This window comes from Petaurus breviceps, unplaced genomic scaffold (genome assembly GCF_028583685.1).
Source record: "Petaurus breviceps papuanus isolate PSGF00001 unplaced genomic scaffold, PetGlider_PUasm1.0 179, whole genome shotgun sequence".
Lineage (NCBI taxonomy): Eukaryota > Metazoa > Chordata > Mammalia > Diprotodontia > Petauridae > Petaurus > Petaurus breviceps.
Window position 1 is genome coordinate 6,600,884 of NW_027185779.1, and position 17,929 is coordinate 6,618,812.

The 17,929-nt window shown below is 33.0% G+C and overlaps 1 protein-coding gene across 5 annotated transcripts in view; it reads left to right on the forward strand.

Moving 5' to 3' along the window:
• The window catches only part of TRIQK (triple QxxK/R motif containing), a 150,520-nt gene extending 136,828 nt beyond the window's left edge, over positions 1-13,692 (forward strand). For 4 of the 5 annotated variants that reach the window (XM_069086652.1, XM_069086653.1, XM_069086654.1 and 1 more), the window contains exons 3-4: positions 5,820-5,905; positions 12,649-13,692. In XM_069086652.1, coding sequence (XP_068942753.1) covers positions 5,820-5,905; positions 12,649-12,762 — 200 coding nt within the window. In that variant the 3' untranslated portion in view covers positions 12,763-13,692. Of the gene's footprint in view, positions 1-5,819; positions 5,906-10,981; positions 11,599-12,648 lie in introns of those variants that run through there. The other variant, XR_011168080.1, reaches the window with a different exon arrangement.
• The last annotated feature ends 4,237 nt before the right edge of the window (positions 13,693-17,929 follow it).

Here is a 17,929-nt window from a genome sequence, read left to right on the forward strand (position 1 = left end):
TTTAGTGTATTTTTTATTCTTACTAGAAACTTGTTTTGTAACCCTAGTGGAATGGTTGTATTTGAGTTATTAGCATCTTCATCACTCTGAGCTATTTTATGCCAACAAGAAGAGTGATTTTAGTAGTTAATTGATGAAATTTGAAGGCAGTGTAATTTTAATTTGTATTTTATCATTGCATCGTTAAAACACATTGTCAAATATTATTTCTTCAAGCATAGGAGGGAATAGGAAGAGGAATCTTGTGATTACTACACATCTGAAGGAATCCTTACTATAACATTGCTGACAAGTGGTCGTCTGCTTAGAGAAATATCATTTGGTAATTTGGTTTAATAACCCGATGACAAAATGCAGTCTGCTATATCTTCTTTGCAATTTTGTTCTTGTAATTTTATAATGTTTATTTACATTGTGGGAAAATTTTATATATATATATATATGTACATATGTATATATATACACACATATGTCTATGTGTGTATAAAGTTTTCTTTGCTCTGCTTGCTTCACTTTGTATCCATTTATTTAATTTTTTCTATGATTCTCTGTATTCAAGTTCACCTGTTCTTATAGCATAATAATAATCCATTATCCTTCTATAACACTGTTTATTTAGCCATTCTCTAAGCAATGTACATTTATTTTGGTTCTAGTTCTTTATCACAGAAACTATTGCTATAAATATTTTGGTGTATATGGAACCTTTATTTTATCAATTACCTCCTTAGGATATATTTCTAGCAGTAGAATCTCTTAGTTAAAAGGCATAGATATTTCAGCCACTTTGAATAATTCCAAATTGCTTTCTAAAATGGCTGTACTAATTTACAGCTTCACTGATAATGAATTAAGTATATCTGTCTTTCCACAACCTCTCTAAAATTGATCAGTTCTATCTTTTGTCATCTTTGCCAATTTGTTGGGTTTGAGATGAAACCTCAGGTTTGCTTTATTTTTATGTCTTAATTGCTCAGAAGCATCCTTTCATATGATTTTTAATGGTTTGTAATTATTCTTTTGAGAACTTTTTGTTCATATCCTTTAATAACTACAACAATAATAGTAAGAGATAACATTTATATAATGCAGTGTACCAGGCACTATACTAATTTAGAAATATCATTTCATTTGATGACTTATCTCTTGAGAATGACTTTTGACTGCATAGATTTCTGTTAGTTGCCAATATATCTTATATAATAAAATCCTATCTGAGAAATTTGAAACAAATATTTTCCCCCATTTAACCAATTCCTTTCTTATCCTAGGTGCATTGATTTTGTTTGTGCAAAAACTTTTTGAACTTTATTGAAACAAAAATATGTATTTTACTTTTTGCTATTGTTTCAATCCCTTGTTTGGTTGAGAGTATCTCACTTATGTAACATAGCTATGAAAGGTGTGTCATTTGTCTTCTGATTTTTTGCTATAAGTGAAAACTCTCAGGGAGGTGTAGGGGGCAATGGGATTATTGAAGATTTAAACCATTCTTGGCAACATTTTTTAATGACTTGGAACTCATCCAAAATGTAGCTTACGTAAAATTTTATAGATACAATGAGGGATATATGTGAGAGATTAGGGAAAAATACAAAAATGGGCATCTTTGAGTTCCCCTTGAGTCACCTGCAAATTGTGATACATGAATTCCAAGTCATTAATATATACTAAATGGTAGATTATGAATATATTATATTGCTATATGTTTTTATGTTGTACATGCAATACATCTTTATCACTATATATTGCAGTGTATTTTTTGAAATATTAGTTATTCAACATTCTCTACCCCCATGATTTTCTTCATCAGCCATTCAAAACAACAGCAGTCATTGTAATTAATTTGCATTTAGAGATTTTTTTAAGGTTGTTTTCATTTATTCTGTTATGTTATTCCTCTGATTCAATTTCCCTTACATCACATACAAGCTTTTGCATGTTTTTTTGAATTATTCATTTTTAATGCTTCTTATCATATGCTATTCCATTATATTCATCAACTCCAATTTTTTCAGTCACTACCAGTCAGTGGGCATATACTTTGTATGGAGGTTTTTCTTATTTTTTTTAAAGTATTGCTAGGAGTAATTTGGTATATGTGGGACTTTTCTTTCTGTCATTGTTATCTTTGGTCTATGTGCCCATTAGTAGGATCACTGAGTAAGCAGTTCACATAGTTCCAAATTGTTTTCCAAAAGGGTTGGACCAATTGATAACTAAATCAACAGTATATGACTATAGGGAACCAAGATGGGGGAGTAGCAAGAAGAAGTGCAGTAAGCTCCACCGCTACCCTGTCTCCCCCACAAAAACAGCTCCTTTATACAGTCCTTGAAAATGCAATCCTGGTGGAGAGATTCAAGAAAAAAATCATACAGAGCCATTTTTCAGATCAGCAGTAGTGAGATTTACAGAGAAGGCTATGGACACTCCAGATGAGGCTGACCATGGGGGCAATGTTTAGAGGATTCCAGCATGTGGAAAGACTTTTCATCAGGACAAGAAGAGACCCCTCAAGCATAAAGGGGTGGGCCTAAGCTTATGTAGGATGCAGGAATAGGGGCCATTTTGCAGTTTTATCTCTCACCAATCAATAAACATCTAATAAAAACCTACTATGTGCAAAGCACTGTGCTAATTAAATGGTGTGATCTTTCATGTTTATATCACTTATATAACCACTTATTGGGTTACATGGAGCAAAGTTCTAATTTGATACATTTTTTGCCAACCCCTTGTCATGTAGGAATTCCTTCCTCCAGAAGTTTGTGTTCTGGGACTTGTTTATAAGCAGATTTTTATGGGTGTCTTTTATTCTTACATCATTTTAGGTTTTTCTTTTTCTTCACCCTTGCAAGAGAATCATTCCTAATAACAAAGCCTTTTGGGGGGAGGAGGAGATGAAAAAAGAAGAGATGGAAAAATCAGCAAAACTAATCAGTGCCTTAAAAGTTCTAACATTATATGCAAAGTTCTATAATCCATAAACCTCCCACCTCTGAAAAGAGGAAGCATCTTTTAATTTCTTTTCTTTGGAGATAAGCTTATTCTTTGTAATTAAGTAACCTTTTAAAACATACATAATTTTTGGTTCTATATATTATGTATTTTGTTCTGTAAATTGTTTTGCTACCCCTGCTTACTTCACTTTGCATCAGTTATTCTAACTCTTTTTGTACTTCTGTGTATTCACCATCATCATCATCTTCACCATCATCATCATTTATTCTATTTCATCCATGTACCATAATTTGTTTTAGCCTCATATGTCAATTTCTTTAGCCATTCCCATATCAATGGATATCCTTTTTTCCCCAGTTCTTTGCTACTTCAAAAAGTGATGCTACAAATAACTTTGAATATATGGAATATTTCTTTTTATGGGTGACCCCCTATTGTGGTGTGTGTGTGTACATAATATATGTATGTATGTGTGTATATATATATATATATATATATATATATATATATATATATAAAAATGGAATCTCTGGATCAGAAAGTATGAACATTTCATCCACTTCATTTACATAATACCAAATTACTTTCTACAGTAGTTGTACTAATTTATAGCTCCATCAACAATGCATTAAGTGTGCCTATGTTTCCGTAACCTCTCCAGCATTCATTATTTCAATTTTATGTCATCTTTGCCAGTATTCTGAGTGTGAGTAAAAACCTTTCAGTTGTTTTTATTTGAATTTATCCTATTGTTATTGATTTGGATCATTCTTTCCTATTGTTAATAGTTTTTGATTCTTTTGAGATGTGTTCTTGAATTTCTCAAACAATATTGATAGTAACTAGCATTATAAATGCTTTATAAAAGCACTTGAAAGTTTGTGAGATGCTCTACACATATTGTATTGTTTTGATCATCACAATAATCCTGGGAGGTGCTATTTTACAGATGAGGAAACTGAAGAGAGCAGAGGCTAAATAAGTAACTTGTCTAGGGTTATATATCTATTAAGTGTCTCAGGCAGGATTTGAACTTAGGTTTTCCTGACTCCAACTCTGACACTCTATTCACTGTGCCACCTTGCTTCCTCAACTAAGCTAATCTGCTACTACCTAAATATTTTGATGATTGCTATTTCCTGATATAACTTTAGATCTGGTAGTGCCTCCTTGTTTTCATTAGTTCACTTAAGATTCACAATCTTTTGTTCATACAAATGAACTTACTTATTATTTTGGCAAGGTATATAAAGAAATTCCTTGTGAGTTTGATTAGTATGTCTTACCAATAAATCTGCAAACTATTTTATTTGTTAACTCTCATTTAAAAAAAATATATTGTCCTGCCTAGCCTAAGAATAAGCAATGAATAACTGTCCAATTATGTACTCTTTCTTTATTTCTGTAAATATTATTTTGTAGGATTTTTATAAATACCAAGTGTGTGTGCTTTTGTAAATACCAAGTGTGAAAGCTAGGTGGCAGGGTGAGTAGGATGCTGGAACTATATTCAAGGAGATCCAAGTTCATTCAAAACCTTCCTCAAACAATAACTGTGAACTAGTAAACAATGGCAAGTCACTTAACTTCTACCTGCCTCAGTTTCTTCATTTTCAAATGGGAATAATAACAGCACCTACTTCCCAGAGTTTTTGTAAGGATCACATGAGTATTTATTAAGTGTTATGCAAATCTTAAGGCAATGTGTATAAATACTAGTTATCATTACTAGTAGTACTACTACTACTATTTATGTTAAACTACTAGATATTTTGTGAATTTTATAATTATTTTGAATGAAATTTCTCTATAATTTCCTCATGGTTTTTACTAGTGCCATATGAAAATGTTTTTTATTTGGGGAGTATATTTTGCTTTCTGCCACTTAATTGAAGTTATCAATAATATTGCTTAGTTCCCAAGCAGATTATCTAGGTTGCCTAAGAGAAACATCACTTAAAAACAGGCATAATTTTGTCTATTCTTTGATGTTGTTTATACCTTAATTCCTCTCTCTTATGTAATTATTATAGCTAGCATTCCTATTACTAGATCAAGTAATTACAAAGAGATGAAATACTCTTCCATTATCTCTGTACTCATTCTATAGCCCTTCATTGCAAATACTGCTATGCATGGTTTCAGATATATTACATCATATTTAGATATTATTTTTAAAAGGCATTTTCATACTTAATATTTAGATTTTTAAAACATAAGTTGAGTCCTATTTTTGTAAAAGATGTTTTCAACATTTATTGATTTAATCATGTGACTTTATCTTGTCCATATGGTTGATTATGCTATTCATTCTTCTAATGTTAAACCATTCTTGCATCTCTGTAATAACTATTTTTTCTTAATATTTTGAAAGTATGCTGTTGCAATCTCTATGCTAAGACTTTACTTGAAATTTTTGCCTAAATATCCATTAATGAAATTAGACTATAGTTTATTTGCCTTATTCCCCCCTGGTTAGATAAAAGAACCATATTTGTTTCATTAAAAGGAATAAATTAAATGCTTCCTTTACTATTGAGAAAAAGTTCTGTAGGTGTTCATAGAATTCTGATTCTATGCATAGACTTATACAACTATTCCAACCCTTTCATTTTACATTAGGTGAAACTGTGGTTAAGTTACTTGCCTGGATTCAAACTACTATGGAGGAGTAATTAGGACTAGAATCTAGATCTCCTTACTCGTGGTCTAATGCCTTTTCCAGAGTACCATCATATTCCTCCTCTGTTTTCAGTCACGTTGTGCCTATTTCATTCTGTTGAAGAATTATTTAATCTACTATAGAACATGAGCAAATTGTTATGCTAACATTCTCTGAAACTGTTTTACACTAGGTAAACAGGACTACAAGAAAAACAGACCTGTTTTAAGAGCAGCCAAGTTAAAAGCAGAAGCCAAGAAAGCAGCAATTGGCATAAAGGTAGACATAACTTTATTAATTTGCTCAATGAATGTCATTTCTCTTTCAATTTCTCTCTCTCTCTTTCTTTCCCTCTTTTGATTTTTTTTTCTTTTTTTCAAAGATGAACGAAGTAAATGCTAATTTCTGAGTAACTTCACTTCAAACTTTATGTGGAATGCCAGGATCTAAAATATTTATAAAGTACTGCATTTATTTAAAGCATATTCTAACTCCTGAGTAATGGAGAAAGATCTGAAAGGATTTTAAGTGTTCCATAACCTTAAATGAAAACACGAATTTATTTAATTGAATCAAACAAATGTAGTAATATCCTTAGAATTATAATTTCATATTTAACTACTGTATACATAGTTCAAAAACCTCAATGATGGATACAATATTAATCACTCTCTACATTTTCAAGAAATTATATGTAATAGTTGTTTAAAATCTAATTGTTACTCTTCATATTTGGATAATTTATCTGTAAAACATATTTGCTATTGTGGAGCTTATTGCTATTCTTAACGACAAATGCCAGTACCCTCTCTTGCAACTCTGAAAAACTTCTTAGATTTAGTTTTTCAGGGTTTTTTCTTTATTTTTAACTCCCTAGGAATTATATATACAATTCATCCTAAGTTAATTAACATTAGTCTGAGCTATAAGATTTCAAATGCAACCCCACATAATTATGTTAGTATACAATGTAGTTTAGCTAAATTATTTTTATTTCCATTGTTACCTCTGTTCCTTTCTTTTCAAATGTATTTGTTAGTTTCTCTATTAATGATTCATTTTAACTTGGCAATCCTACTGTCAAACATACAAAATAAAAATTGCTCAATATAGATATTTAAAGAAACTTCAGAAATGTTAAAAAAGGAGAATATTTTCTTGTTTTTGGCAGATGAAAAATCAATTTTTCCACATTACAGCTTATAGCAAATGCCAAGGTATTACTACCAGTCTGTAACAGCTGTTGAGCTGCCAGATGATATATTTGGTTGTCTTCCAGAATTTGCTATTATAATCACGAAACAGGGCTTTCTTTTCGCTCCTGATTGCTGATCTTGATCAAGCATTGCCTTGTGCTGCAGAATGTTTTCACAACATAATCTCCTCCGTTAGTGCAGTGTGTCAGTTTTTAATGAGAAAAAGGAGATTGCCTTTTTGTTTAAGAGATAGATGATTACCCTTTTTAAGCCTTCTCTTTGATTTCTTTTATGTGAAATTTCACTCCCATTTTTAAAAAGTTATTTTCATGACATGCCCTTTCTAAAAAAAAGTTCAACTTTTTATTGTGTATATAGATCTAAGTTAATTTTTTTAAAAAATCTGAGTATTAAGATATCTGAGATGAGAGTATCCCTCCTACTCCAATCAGCAATCCACAAGCATTTATTAAATGCCTTCTATGTGGCAGGCTCTATGCCAAGTGCTGGACAATAATGTCTCTCCTTTATATCTTTTAGTAAATGATCCCCAATTTGAAGGAATGCCCATCTGGGGAAACAAAAGCTTCATGCTTCTTAGTATAGTTGAAGAGTTGTGTATTTAAATCAAGGAAAACAATTTATAAATTTAGTGATTTAGGAACTCACTTTCTTTAAATTAAAACAGCTAGCACAAATACCCATTGGGTATTGATTTTAAATTCTAAGGCAATAATGATGTGACTTCAGAGTGAGCTGAGGACTAATTCTTGCAATTGCAAATAGCTGATGCCATTTAAAGAGCAGTACAAAATGTGCTTGTCCTTTTATGGGGAAAATGGATATTTTTCCTGGACTTCATATATAATACAAAGTAGTCGTAGGGGAGTTTAAAAACTAGAGCATTTTGTATCTCCTGTTTAAATTGGCATGTCATTTTGAGTTGCCAACCTGTGGAAAACAAAAGATTTAACATTTTAAAATTGTTTACTTTGCTTGAAAACTGATGTGAATAGCCCATTAAAATGATGTGAAACTTTTTTAGAATCAGACCCCTGGAGGTATTCCGCATTTCAAAACTGGCATACTAATTAGGTTGTCCTGTCAAACTTTGATTGCCTTGTCATTTCAACATAGGATTTAAAGTAACCAAGTTTCTTTCAGCTATTGCCATTTAACGCTTTTTAATTTCCCCAATGAGTGATTTTATCCATGTTGATAATGTCAGCAAAGCAGCTAAGGACTAATAAGCATCATAAGTTTTTACTCTTATCTATTTGAGCCAGAATGACCATAATCACATCATATTTTATCCTTTTACAACTTGTTCTTTAAAATGAATTATAATAATGTCTTTTAAAATATTTTTAAGCTTTCATATGCTGTAGGATGGTAAAATGTTTGCTTTGGCCCTTGCTAGTTCCTATGAATTATAGACTTTTGAAAACCACAATGATTCCATATATCATTAGGAAATCATTCATTTAACATTTATTGAGCACCTACTGCATGCAAAGTATAATGCTAGCTGTCAAAAGAGATGCAAATGTGAGTAATACATGGAAATGTCCTCTGGCATTTCATAAGCTAGCTCTTTCCTAGCTTCTTACACTTTACTTCCCTTCACACACTGTTGGCTCATGACTCTGGCTCACAAACTATTTCTTGCACAGAACACTGCCTCCCAATTGAGTCTTAGTTTTTCTGGCTTCATTCAAGATTGACCCTAAAAACCACTCTCCTTCTCCAGGAGGCCTTTATACTTTGTGTCTATCTCTGTTTGTCTATCTCTCTCTTCCTCTTCTCTCCTCTCCTCTCTTTTCTCATTCTTTCCTTCTCTTTCTCCTCATCTCTTTTCCCTCTATTTCTCTTTTCCTCTGTCCTCTCCTCTCTATCTCTCCTTTATCTCTGTCTCTTTCTCCCCTCCCCCTTTTTTCTCTTTCTGTGTCCCTCTTTATCTCTTTCCATTCCTCTCTGCTCTCCTCTCTGTCTCTATCTCTCTATATGTATGTATATTTGTATGTGTGTATTCATGTATCTCTCTTCTCTGTCTATTTCTCTATCTCTCTATAGGAAGCTAGGTTGCACAGTGGATAGCATATTGGCCCTAGAGTCAGGAATATCTGAGTTCAAATGAAGCCTCAGACACTTCCTAGCTGTATGACTCTGGGCAAGTCACTTAACCCTGTTTGCCTCAGTGTCCTTATCTATAAAATGAACTGGAGAAGAAAATGGCAAACCACTCCAGTATCTTTGCCAGGAAGACCCCAAATGGAATCATAAAGAGTCAGCATGACTGAGAACAAAACCAAAAATATATATTTACATATGCATCATGGTTATTTACATATTGTCTTCTCCAGTAGACTGTGAATTCCTTACCTTTCTTTGAAAGTATCCCAAGTGCTTAGCAGAATCTCTGGCACTTTGTAAGTATGTTGATGCTGTTTATTGACTGTACTCAAATATCTCATAATCTGTTATAGATTCTTTGCCTTTATTTAAATTCATATAAGTTATTTAAATTTATTATCATCAAATGTATTATTATTGACCCTTATTTAAATTCATATGACTACTAATAGAATTAATGTTCATGGTTTGGCATGGAGATGTACTATTTATTTAGTTAAAAGAATTAATTTTCAAGTGAGAAGTTTGATTTTTGTTATCTTTTAAAAAATGAATTTGAATATAATGAAGTACCTAAAGTTATGACCCAGTTAAAAAAAAAAGGAATGTCAGAAATATCTGTGCAACTGGTATTTACATTTTGGTTGCTTTTTAATTAGAAGATTTTGAGCCAAAAATTAAAATGTGGCTAAAATTGAATCATAGCTACTTTTTAAAAAGAATTCAATTACTCATTCATCCGTATGTTTACTTTTAATAAGAGGAAGAAAAATGTAGATTTAACCTTTTGCTTTCAAAAGTAAGATTTTAGCTGATACAGCTACTATAAAAATTTGGTTTGAACCTATGGTTTTATCAGAATAGGGAATTCCCAGTGAAGAAACTATCTCCCTACAAAGAAGATCAGCAATCATTCGGCAACTTTCATAGTCTTAGAAAGTTTCTTGAGGCAAAGAGAAGTAAAGGGACTTTTCTGGGGTCAAACAACCAGTATGTGTCTCAAACTGAACTTGATTCCATACTTTCCTGTCCCTGAGGTTTTGAGGGTTTCTACCTACTTTAGATCTTTAAATTAATCTTAATATTTTCCAGTTACATTAATAAAATATCCAAGTAAATCACTATTCAAATAATAGCCAGATCCCCCTTAACTCTGTAGAACAGCAGATTTGAAAAGTTAGATCTTTGAAGCTCTGGACCTTGAAATGGCTTTCTGGAACTATCTTTTTTATCTGATCCTACAAACATTAGTTTTCAGTGATTTTAAATGTGTATAGGCCCCCAAATCATGACTACTTCTCCCAGTGTGCTCAGAGGCATTCATGACCCAATTTTTTCAACCATTCTGTGCTCAAAACATTAGCCTCTATGGTATTAATCTCCACCACAAAATGTCTAGAACTAGGTTTGAACTAGATTAAATATCCCTCATCTCTCATATTGCCATACCTCTCAGATATCCCTTAACTCTGCAGATGTAATCTATAGGTATAGGACAAGAAAGAATCATGACATTAGACCTAGAAGAGACCTTAGAAGACATTGAGTACAATCCCTTCATTTCACAGGTGGAGAAACTGAGGCTGATTTCCTTGACTAGGATCACATAGGTTTTCAATGACTGAGACAGAATTTGAACTCAGGCCTTCCTGATTCCAAACCCTTTGCATTATCAATTCCAAGACCTCAAACTCTGAAAGGGAACTGGAAGTAACCTCAGAAGTCATCTAGTATAATGCCTTCATTTTACAGATGAAACAACTGATGCCTAAAGATTAAGTGATTTGCCCAAAATCACATAAGTAGTAAGCATCAAAATTTGAATGACATATGCAAATAAGTACACAGAGAGATGTGTATACAGGCACATATATGCATGTGTTTATTATGTACATCTATGCAACTGAAGCCATGGAAGAAATATCAGATGTCTTCACTGTCAAGATAAACATTCATAAGACAATTTGTGGGATCTGTGATTCCTGTTTATTTTCCAAACCTGAGAATATTTATATTCCATCTTCAGATACAGAAATCTTTGATGTGCATGTTGGGAAGACATTTTTAAGGCAGTGATGAGGAGCAGCATGATTTGATTAACAGTGAAGGGTGAATGATGGCTGCCAAGCAAATGAAAACTTTAGTCCTGGACTACATCAGTGTGAATGGAAGCTGTTGAGCATTTTTGCTGTCCACTACACAGAGCAGATGGAGCTCATGGAGTTGTGTGTCACTTGTTTATTACATCCTCTTAAAATTAGTAGCTGTGTAACCAGATGGGTCTGGGAGCACAGCTGTGGATACATGAAAATAAATGAAACCTGTCTGATGCTGCCATGCCCTTTTGAGATGCCAAAGTACTCCAGTGGTAACAAAGAAAAATGAATTTTCATTTGACATATTACATTATTGTTTCTAATATTATATATAATAACAATATTCAATATTGTTTCTAAAATTCATCTTATGAAATCACATATTAACTTTTTAGCCACAATGTTACTTTGATTGAAATTTATTTTGATAACCCATAATAAATACGGTAACCTAGGTAAATATGCAAGGTGACCATTTGTAATTTCAACATTATAGTAAAAATTCCACATTTGACAATAAATAAAATTGTTTTTAACATTTTTAAAAGTTTAGTTGTGGTATCTGTTGCTTTACTGAGCTGACATTTCGGGGGGGGGAGGGGAAACTGAATTTATGGAAATGCAAATGCACATCTCTTCATAAAGTAATTCTAGGTTGTGGACATGATTTATAAGTGAAAAACCCCAAGGGAGTTTTAACTCCTTCTGAATTTTAGGAGGGCCTATTTGCCCTTTCCTTTTTTTACTTTGTCTAATGATGAGTTAATCTTGAGATGAGGCCTTCATGTTGTGGTCATATGGGGAGAATAAATATACTGGCTTGTTTTATTGAGATATGGTTTGTATTGCTACAAAAAAGTTGATATAAATCACCACAATCACTGTTTTTTGCCATAATTTCCCATGTAAATGATGGCTATATTTCATATCAAGCACATAATAAACTATCCCAAATTATTCTCTGTGGTTCGCAGAATGTTTAGGGCATATAGTGTGTAAAATTGGATTGTACTACATGTAAGAAAAAAAAAACATGGTTTACTTTTGTTACACTATGTTATAACTATGGGATTTAGAGATTGTATATTAAAAATCTGAGTGGTATTTAAGGAGTATGAACTATATAACTTATCAATTGTGGAACAAAGGCTATAGTCAAATAAGATGTAATGAATTTTTACATCAAAAAGCATTTTTTCACAGAGTGAAATCAACTGTGAATTGTAGCTACTATAGTAGACTTATTGTTGATCATTGTGGTAGGAGGATTCCAGTGGGGTGCAGAACTCTAGAAATACAAAACTCATACTTCTTGGGCCAAGAGCAGAAATTTAAGAAGAAAAGGTAGTGGCAATAGTAGTACAGTAACCCACCCAATGATATCTTGGGTGTCATTCTTCTGAAAAGCCTAAGGTAAAACATAGTTAAGAAGGCTTCATGATAACCTCTCTTTACCTTTGTTACACTTAAGGGTAAATATTGAATGGGAAACCTAGTTTCAGTAGGTATACACAAATAAGTGAGATTTACTGGTTTTCACTGGTATTAAAACACTTCTTTTCACTGTTTTTAAGTTTGTTCTTTTTTTCTTCTCTAGGAGGTTGGCCTTGTCCTTGCAGCTATATTGGTACTCCTGCTGGCTTTCTATGCTTTCTTTTATCTTAAATTATCCACTGAGGTTGACCCTGTTCTGGAGATGAATGAAAATTAGCACCATTGGATCTTAGTCCCTTTCTGGACAAGTGAATGCCTTGGATATCGCTATTTGAGAATGCTCTCATCAACAAGGTTCTGAACTTTTTCAAAGAATGAAACTCCTAAGGATCTTTCTGCTATTCTTCATTTGGGGAACATTTTTAAGGATTAAATGAATATCAAGCAAAGATCCTCACCTTGCAAGGAAATATGTCAAGTTGCACTGGACTTTTTTACAATCTGTTGTTGTTTTTCTTATATTGCAGAAAAGACAAGTTTTCTCTACTTATACTGCTTAACTATCACACACACACACACACACACACACTCACAAAACAATGGAACTTCTTTTCTTGGGAGTCATAGTCCAATTTCCCAATAAAATTGCAAGAATCAGATTTTTTTTTCTGATCAGCAAATCCTTTGTTTCTTTCCAGTCACATGAAATGAAATTCTAAATTAAAGTTTATTCTTATTTATGAGCACCTACTCAGATTGCATTCATAATTATATGTTTGGAAGAAAAGTTCCAGGAAATTTTGTGTTTTAGAAGAAAATGCTACTTTTTCTACAAGCATATTTTATTTCATCATAGATTCTATCTGCACATACATTTACAGTCATCTTTTTCTTTCTTCGCCAACTGTTCAGTGCACATGTGCTCTTTCAGAAATGGCACCTGGATGACAGAAGCTCGAAGAGTCACATATGCCTCTAAAATTGAGTTCTTTGCCTCTTGGGCTGTCTGAACTGGTGTAAATAGAAAGTTCAGTTGATGTTGATTTTAATTAGTATATCACTCTATTAATACAAAGTTGGAATTCTATTTTAATTATGTTGTTCCTGCTGCTTGAAGTATCAGTTTGCTCCTCTTGTTAGGAATATGTTAAAAAAAATCTTTTTCATGCATATTCTTCCAAATAAAAATGATCCAAAGTTTTTGAAATTTTGCTTTATACAAATTTACATTTCACCTATCAAGACATAACTCAATTAAATCCCAAAGAGGAAATAAATTACACAAGAATAAAGGATTTTTCTTTATACAGTATATCTTATAGAAGTTTCAGTTCAGACAAATCTTTCTTTTACAGTTATTATTGACTGATTTGTCAGAAAATAAATTTGAGAAATAAAGTCAGTACTTTAAAAACTGATGATTTTAATTTCTAAAGAACATACATTTAAAAAAACATGAAACAGTATTAAGTACTCTGGTAAGCCAATATAGAAGCTTATGAAGAATTGTTTAATGCCATTATGAAACCATCAACAATTCATATATTGACTCAATGAATAAAAATAGAGAGAACTGAAAAATTTTATTAGCAAAATGAAGCTTAGAATATTCAAATCATAATCTTGGCTTTTTTTAGTTATCCCAAAATTCATTTTCTGATTTAAAATTGAGTATTCCTCAAAACCCATTCCTTAATTTTGTTGTTATTGTCCAGTCTTTTCAGTTGTATCAGATTCTTCATGACCCCATTTGGAATTTCCTTGGGAAAGGTATTAGAGTAGTTTACCATTTCCTTCTCCAGCTCATTTTACAGAAGAGGAAACAGAGGCAAACAAGATTAGGTAACTTGCCCAGGGTCACATATTTAATGTGTCTGAGGCCAGATTTGAACTCAGGAAAATGAGTGTTCCTGACTTCAGATCCAACACTCTATCGTACCACCTAATTATACATATTCCCTAATTTACCATATGCCTAATTTTAGCAATTTAATGGGAGATTATATTTCTATTCTCTATTTATCATTGCTTCTTTTACTGTCTAAAATAGCACAGAACAATGTTCAAATAATACCTCAATTTTATATGAAAGGTTGAAGTTTTCAAAACATTTCTCTTAGATTGCTATGAAATAGCTAGCCCAAAGATCCCCAGTTTACATAGAGGATCTGAGAAATGGAGGAGTGATTTGCTCATGATTACATAGCTAATTAATTATCTGAGTCAGGATTGGCACCCACAGATCTTGATTCCAAGTCTAACACTCTTTCTAGAACCCTGTGCAGCCTCTAAACGATTCCTTTTCCCTTGCTAAGCTGGTTCTAAACACAAGCGATAAGTCATATACGTTTTGCTGAGATTTTTTGATAACATTGATTTTCTAGTACACATTTGAGTCTGCATTAGACAGCACAATAATTAACAAGGTAAGCATACAATAGCATGCCTCTACCTAGGTAAAAATCCCCTGAGATTGGTAGGATTTTTATTCGTTTACTTATATACTTATGTAGATTCTGAACTGAAAAGCTAAAGGAGTACTAAATTAGATAGAGCATCTCAGACCTGGAAGAGACCAGAGAGGCCACTGATTCTAGTCCCATTGACTGGGACAAGAGTCTTCTTTGTGAAATACCGACAAGTGATCATCTTGCCAAAAAATCTCCAATGAGGGGGAATCATCTACCTCCCAAGAAAGTGTAGTTCTCACATCAAGAAAAAATGTGTCTCTCTCTGCCACTTCCTCCCAGTGGAATTACATACTCTGGGGAGGGGGTGGCAAATCATTATTTTATCATAAGATATTATGATATATATATATATAGTAATATATGAAAAATGAATTCTTCTATAGCAAGGATACGACAATGAATCTAGGTGTATAGCTTTCCTGTGATAATTATGAATAGTATATGTGGAATAAAATTTTTTCATACTGGATAGGTTATGTCCATTGGAAATAACATTGAACAATCTCCATCCCTCATGAAGTGTGTGAGCTTAAAAAAAGTCTTTTAATTTCTCAGAGCTATCTGTAAGTGGAATAATGATATCTTTCCTACTTATCACAAAAGTTTGTTAGAAAAACAAAATCATAATGCAAGGAAAACAATTTTTCCTCTGAAAAGTGGCATATGTATATATGGTATTATTACTATCATAATTATGATTGTACTGCCAAAAATATATATATATTAAACACCTTAATATTTGGTGCTCTTCACATAAATCCCCCCACTCCCTGTCCTAGCATTGAATTTCCCTATCTTGCCCAGACTGAAAGTAACTATAATCACTTAAGGGCCCAATCCTAGTACCAATTAATATGAGAACTCTGACCTTCTCTGTTTCCTACCTGAGCCAGGGCTCCTCTCCTTAGGCATTCCACTCCCAAGAGCTTAACATATTGGTGTCAGATTTAATACAAATACCTAGTTGGCTGAGTCTCCTGCAGCTCAGAACCCTTTGCCTCAAGAAATTCATCAGCCTTAGCCTCTCTTGTTGCAAGAAATATGCCATAATGCCCAAAATGGATCATTTTAAACATTAGAATATTTTTGGCTTTGAAAAAATACTATTCCTCTGTGAAACTATTTTGTCTAGAATTTTTGCCACAAGCACACCTTATTTTTCAAGTATCAAAAAAAATCAAATCAAAACAGCTTATTTATCATTCATACTTAATATCTGAGGACAAAATTTGGCCAGTGTTGGTTTCTCCTTGTTTTGTAGTCACAAATTAAAATGACAGATCAGTGGTTCTTGTATACTATGGTTGACCAATATGGATGGCATTTTTACTGAAGGTTGCAGCATTTAGTGACATGTGGCATGTCTGTTAGTGAAGGAGAAGGCAAAGGAATATCACAAGCTGGCATTTTGGATATGATGGGCCTTTTACTTCCCTGAGTGACATGCCGCATGTCACCAAATGCTGTTGTCTCCCCACCCCCATCACATATACGTGAACAATTTTCATTTAGTTATTTCTTCCCCCATATGGTGTTCAAAAGCACTTACATTAAATAAAGGTTATTCCTAGTTTTTGCGGTAACTTAAATGAAGTAGCATAGCTGTGTTATGTATTCAGTCAGAAACTTTACCCAAATTAAACGTGGCACAAGTTAAAGCATAATTGATAATCATAACCAAAGAGCTCTTTGAAAATATTATATCATCCGGCAAAGTCCTTACAATTCCTTCCAAGAATTACATAAAAGACAGGAGGTATTTGATAATAAGTATTAATCAATGCTACTCTGCTATTACTAGACTACTAGCTAGCTAGCATTTTTTAGCAATTACTATGTGCTAGGTGCTTGACAAATATTACGTTTGATCATTGCAACAACCCTGCCATGTAAGTGTCATGATTACCCACATTTTCATTTGAGAAAACTGAAGAGGAGGGTGGTCAAGTAACTTACCCAAGACCACACCGCTAGTATGTGTCTGAGGCTGGATTTGTATTGAGGTCTTCTTGACTGCAGGCCCAGGATTCTATCCATTGTGCTATATAAACTGTGGGTTTTGGTTTGGATTTTTTTAGGTCCTCACTGAACCAGTGTCATCAGTTTATTTGAATAATTGAACAATCCTCAAAATAGAAGTCTTTGAGTTTACCCAATAATAGTGATGAAATGGAGCTGGAAACATTCCTCATTGCCTTGAGGCTGCATGTGCTAGAGAGAGCATTCATGAAATGTGCTTTGGATGCCTTTACATCTCTTGGGAATATAACAGAGAATGTAATGAGCACAGAAATTCTAGCTAATTTGCAGGCTTTATTGTTGTTGTTTATTTGGTTATTTTTTTTTCTACCAGACAAATGGGCAATATTTTATCAGTTGTTTTTTATTGTTGTCTTTTAATGGACAGAATTCAGTAGTAATACTTATGGTTTTGAGGATTAATCACCTCTCAATATAAACATGCATGTAATTTCATTTACGCTTGCACATACATATACATATAACATGCATGCATATATGTGGAGAGAGAGAGACATAGGCAAACCCTTTGGAAGAGGTGAGGTTTTTTAATCTGCATAGATTTTGTTAAAAGCACCAGAAAGTTTTTTTCTTGATTTTTTTTAAAAGTTTGGGTTTTTTGTTTTTGTTTTTTTGGGAGGGGGGAAGGCAGGGCAATTGGGGTTAAGTGATTTGCCCAAGGTCACGCATCTTGTAAGTGTTAAGTATCAATGACCAGATTTGAACTCAGGTCCTCCTGACTCCAGGGCCAGTGCTCTATTCACCACATCACCTAGCTGCCCCTAAAGTTTATTTTAATACTAATGATAATAATCTAGAACTATAACCTCTTCTCATGTTTCTCTTTAACAAATATGATCAAATAGTAGCAGTACAGATGGTTGGATAATGGTAAATACAGAAATTCCCAAATCACTGAGCCTTAAGTCTTTAAGTTGACAAAACAATGGGTGA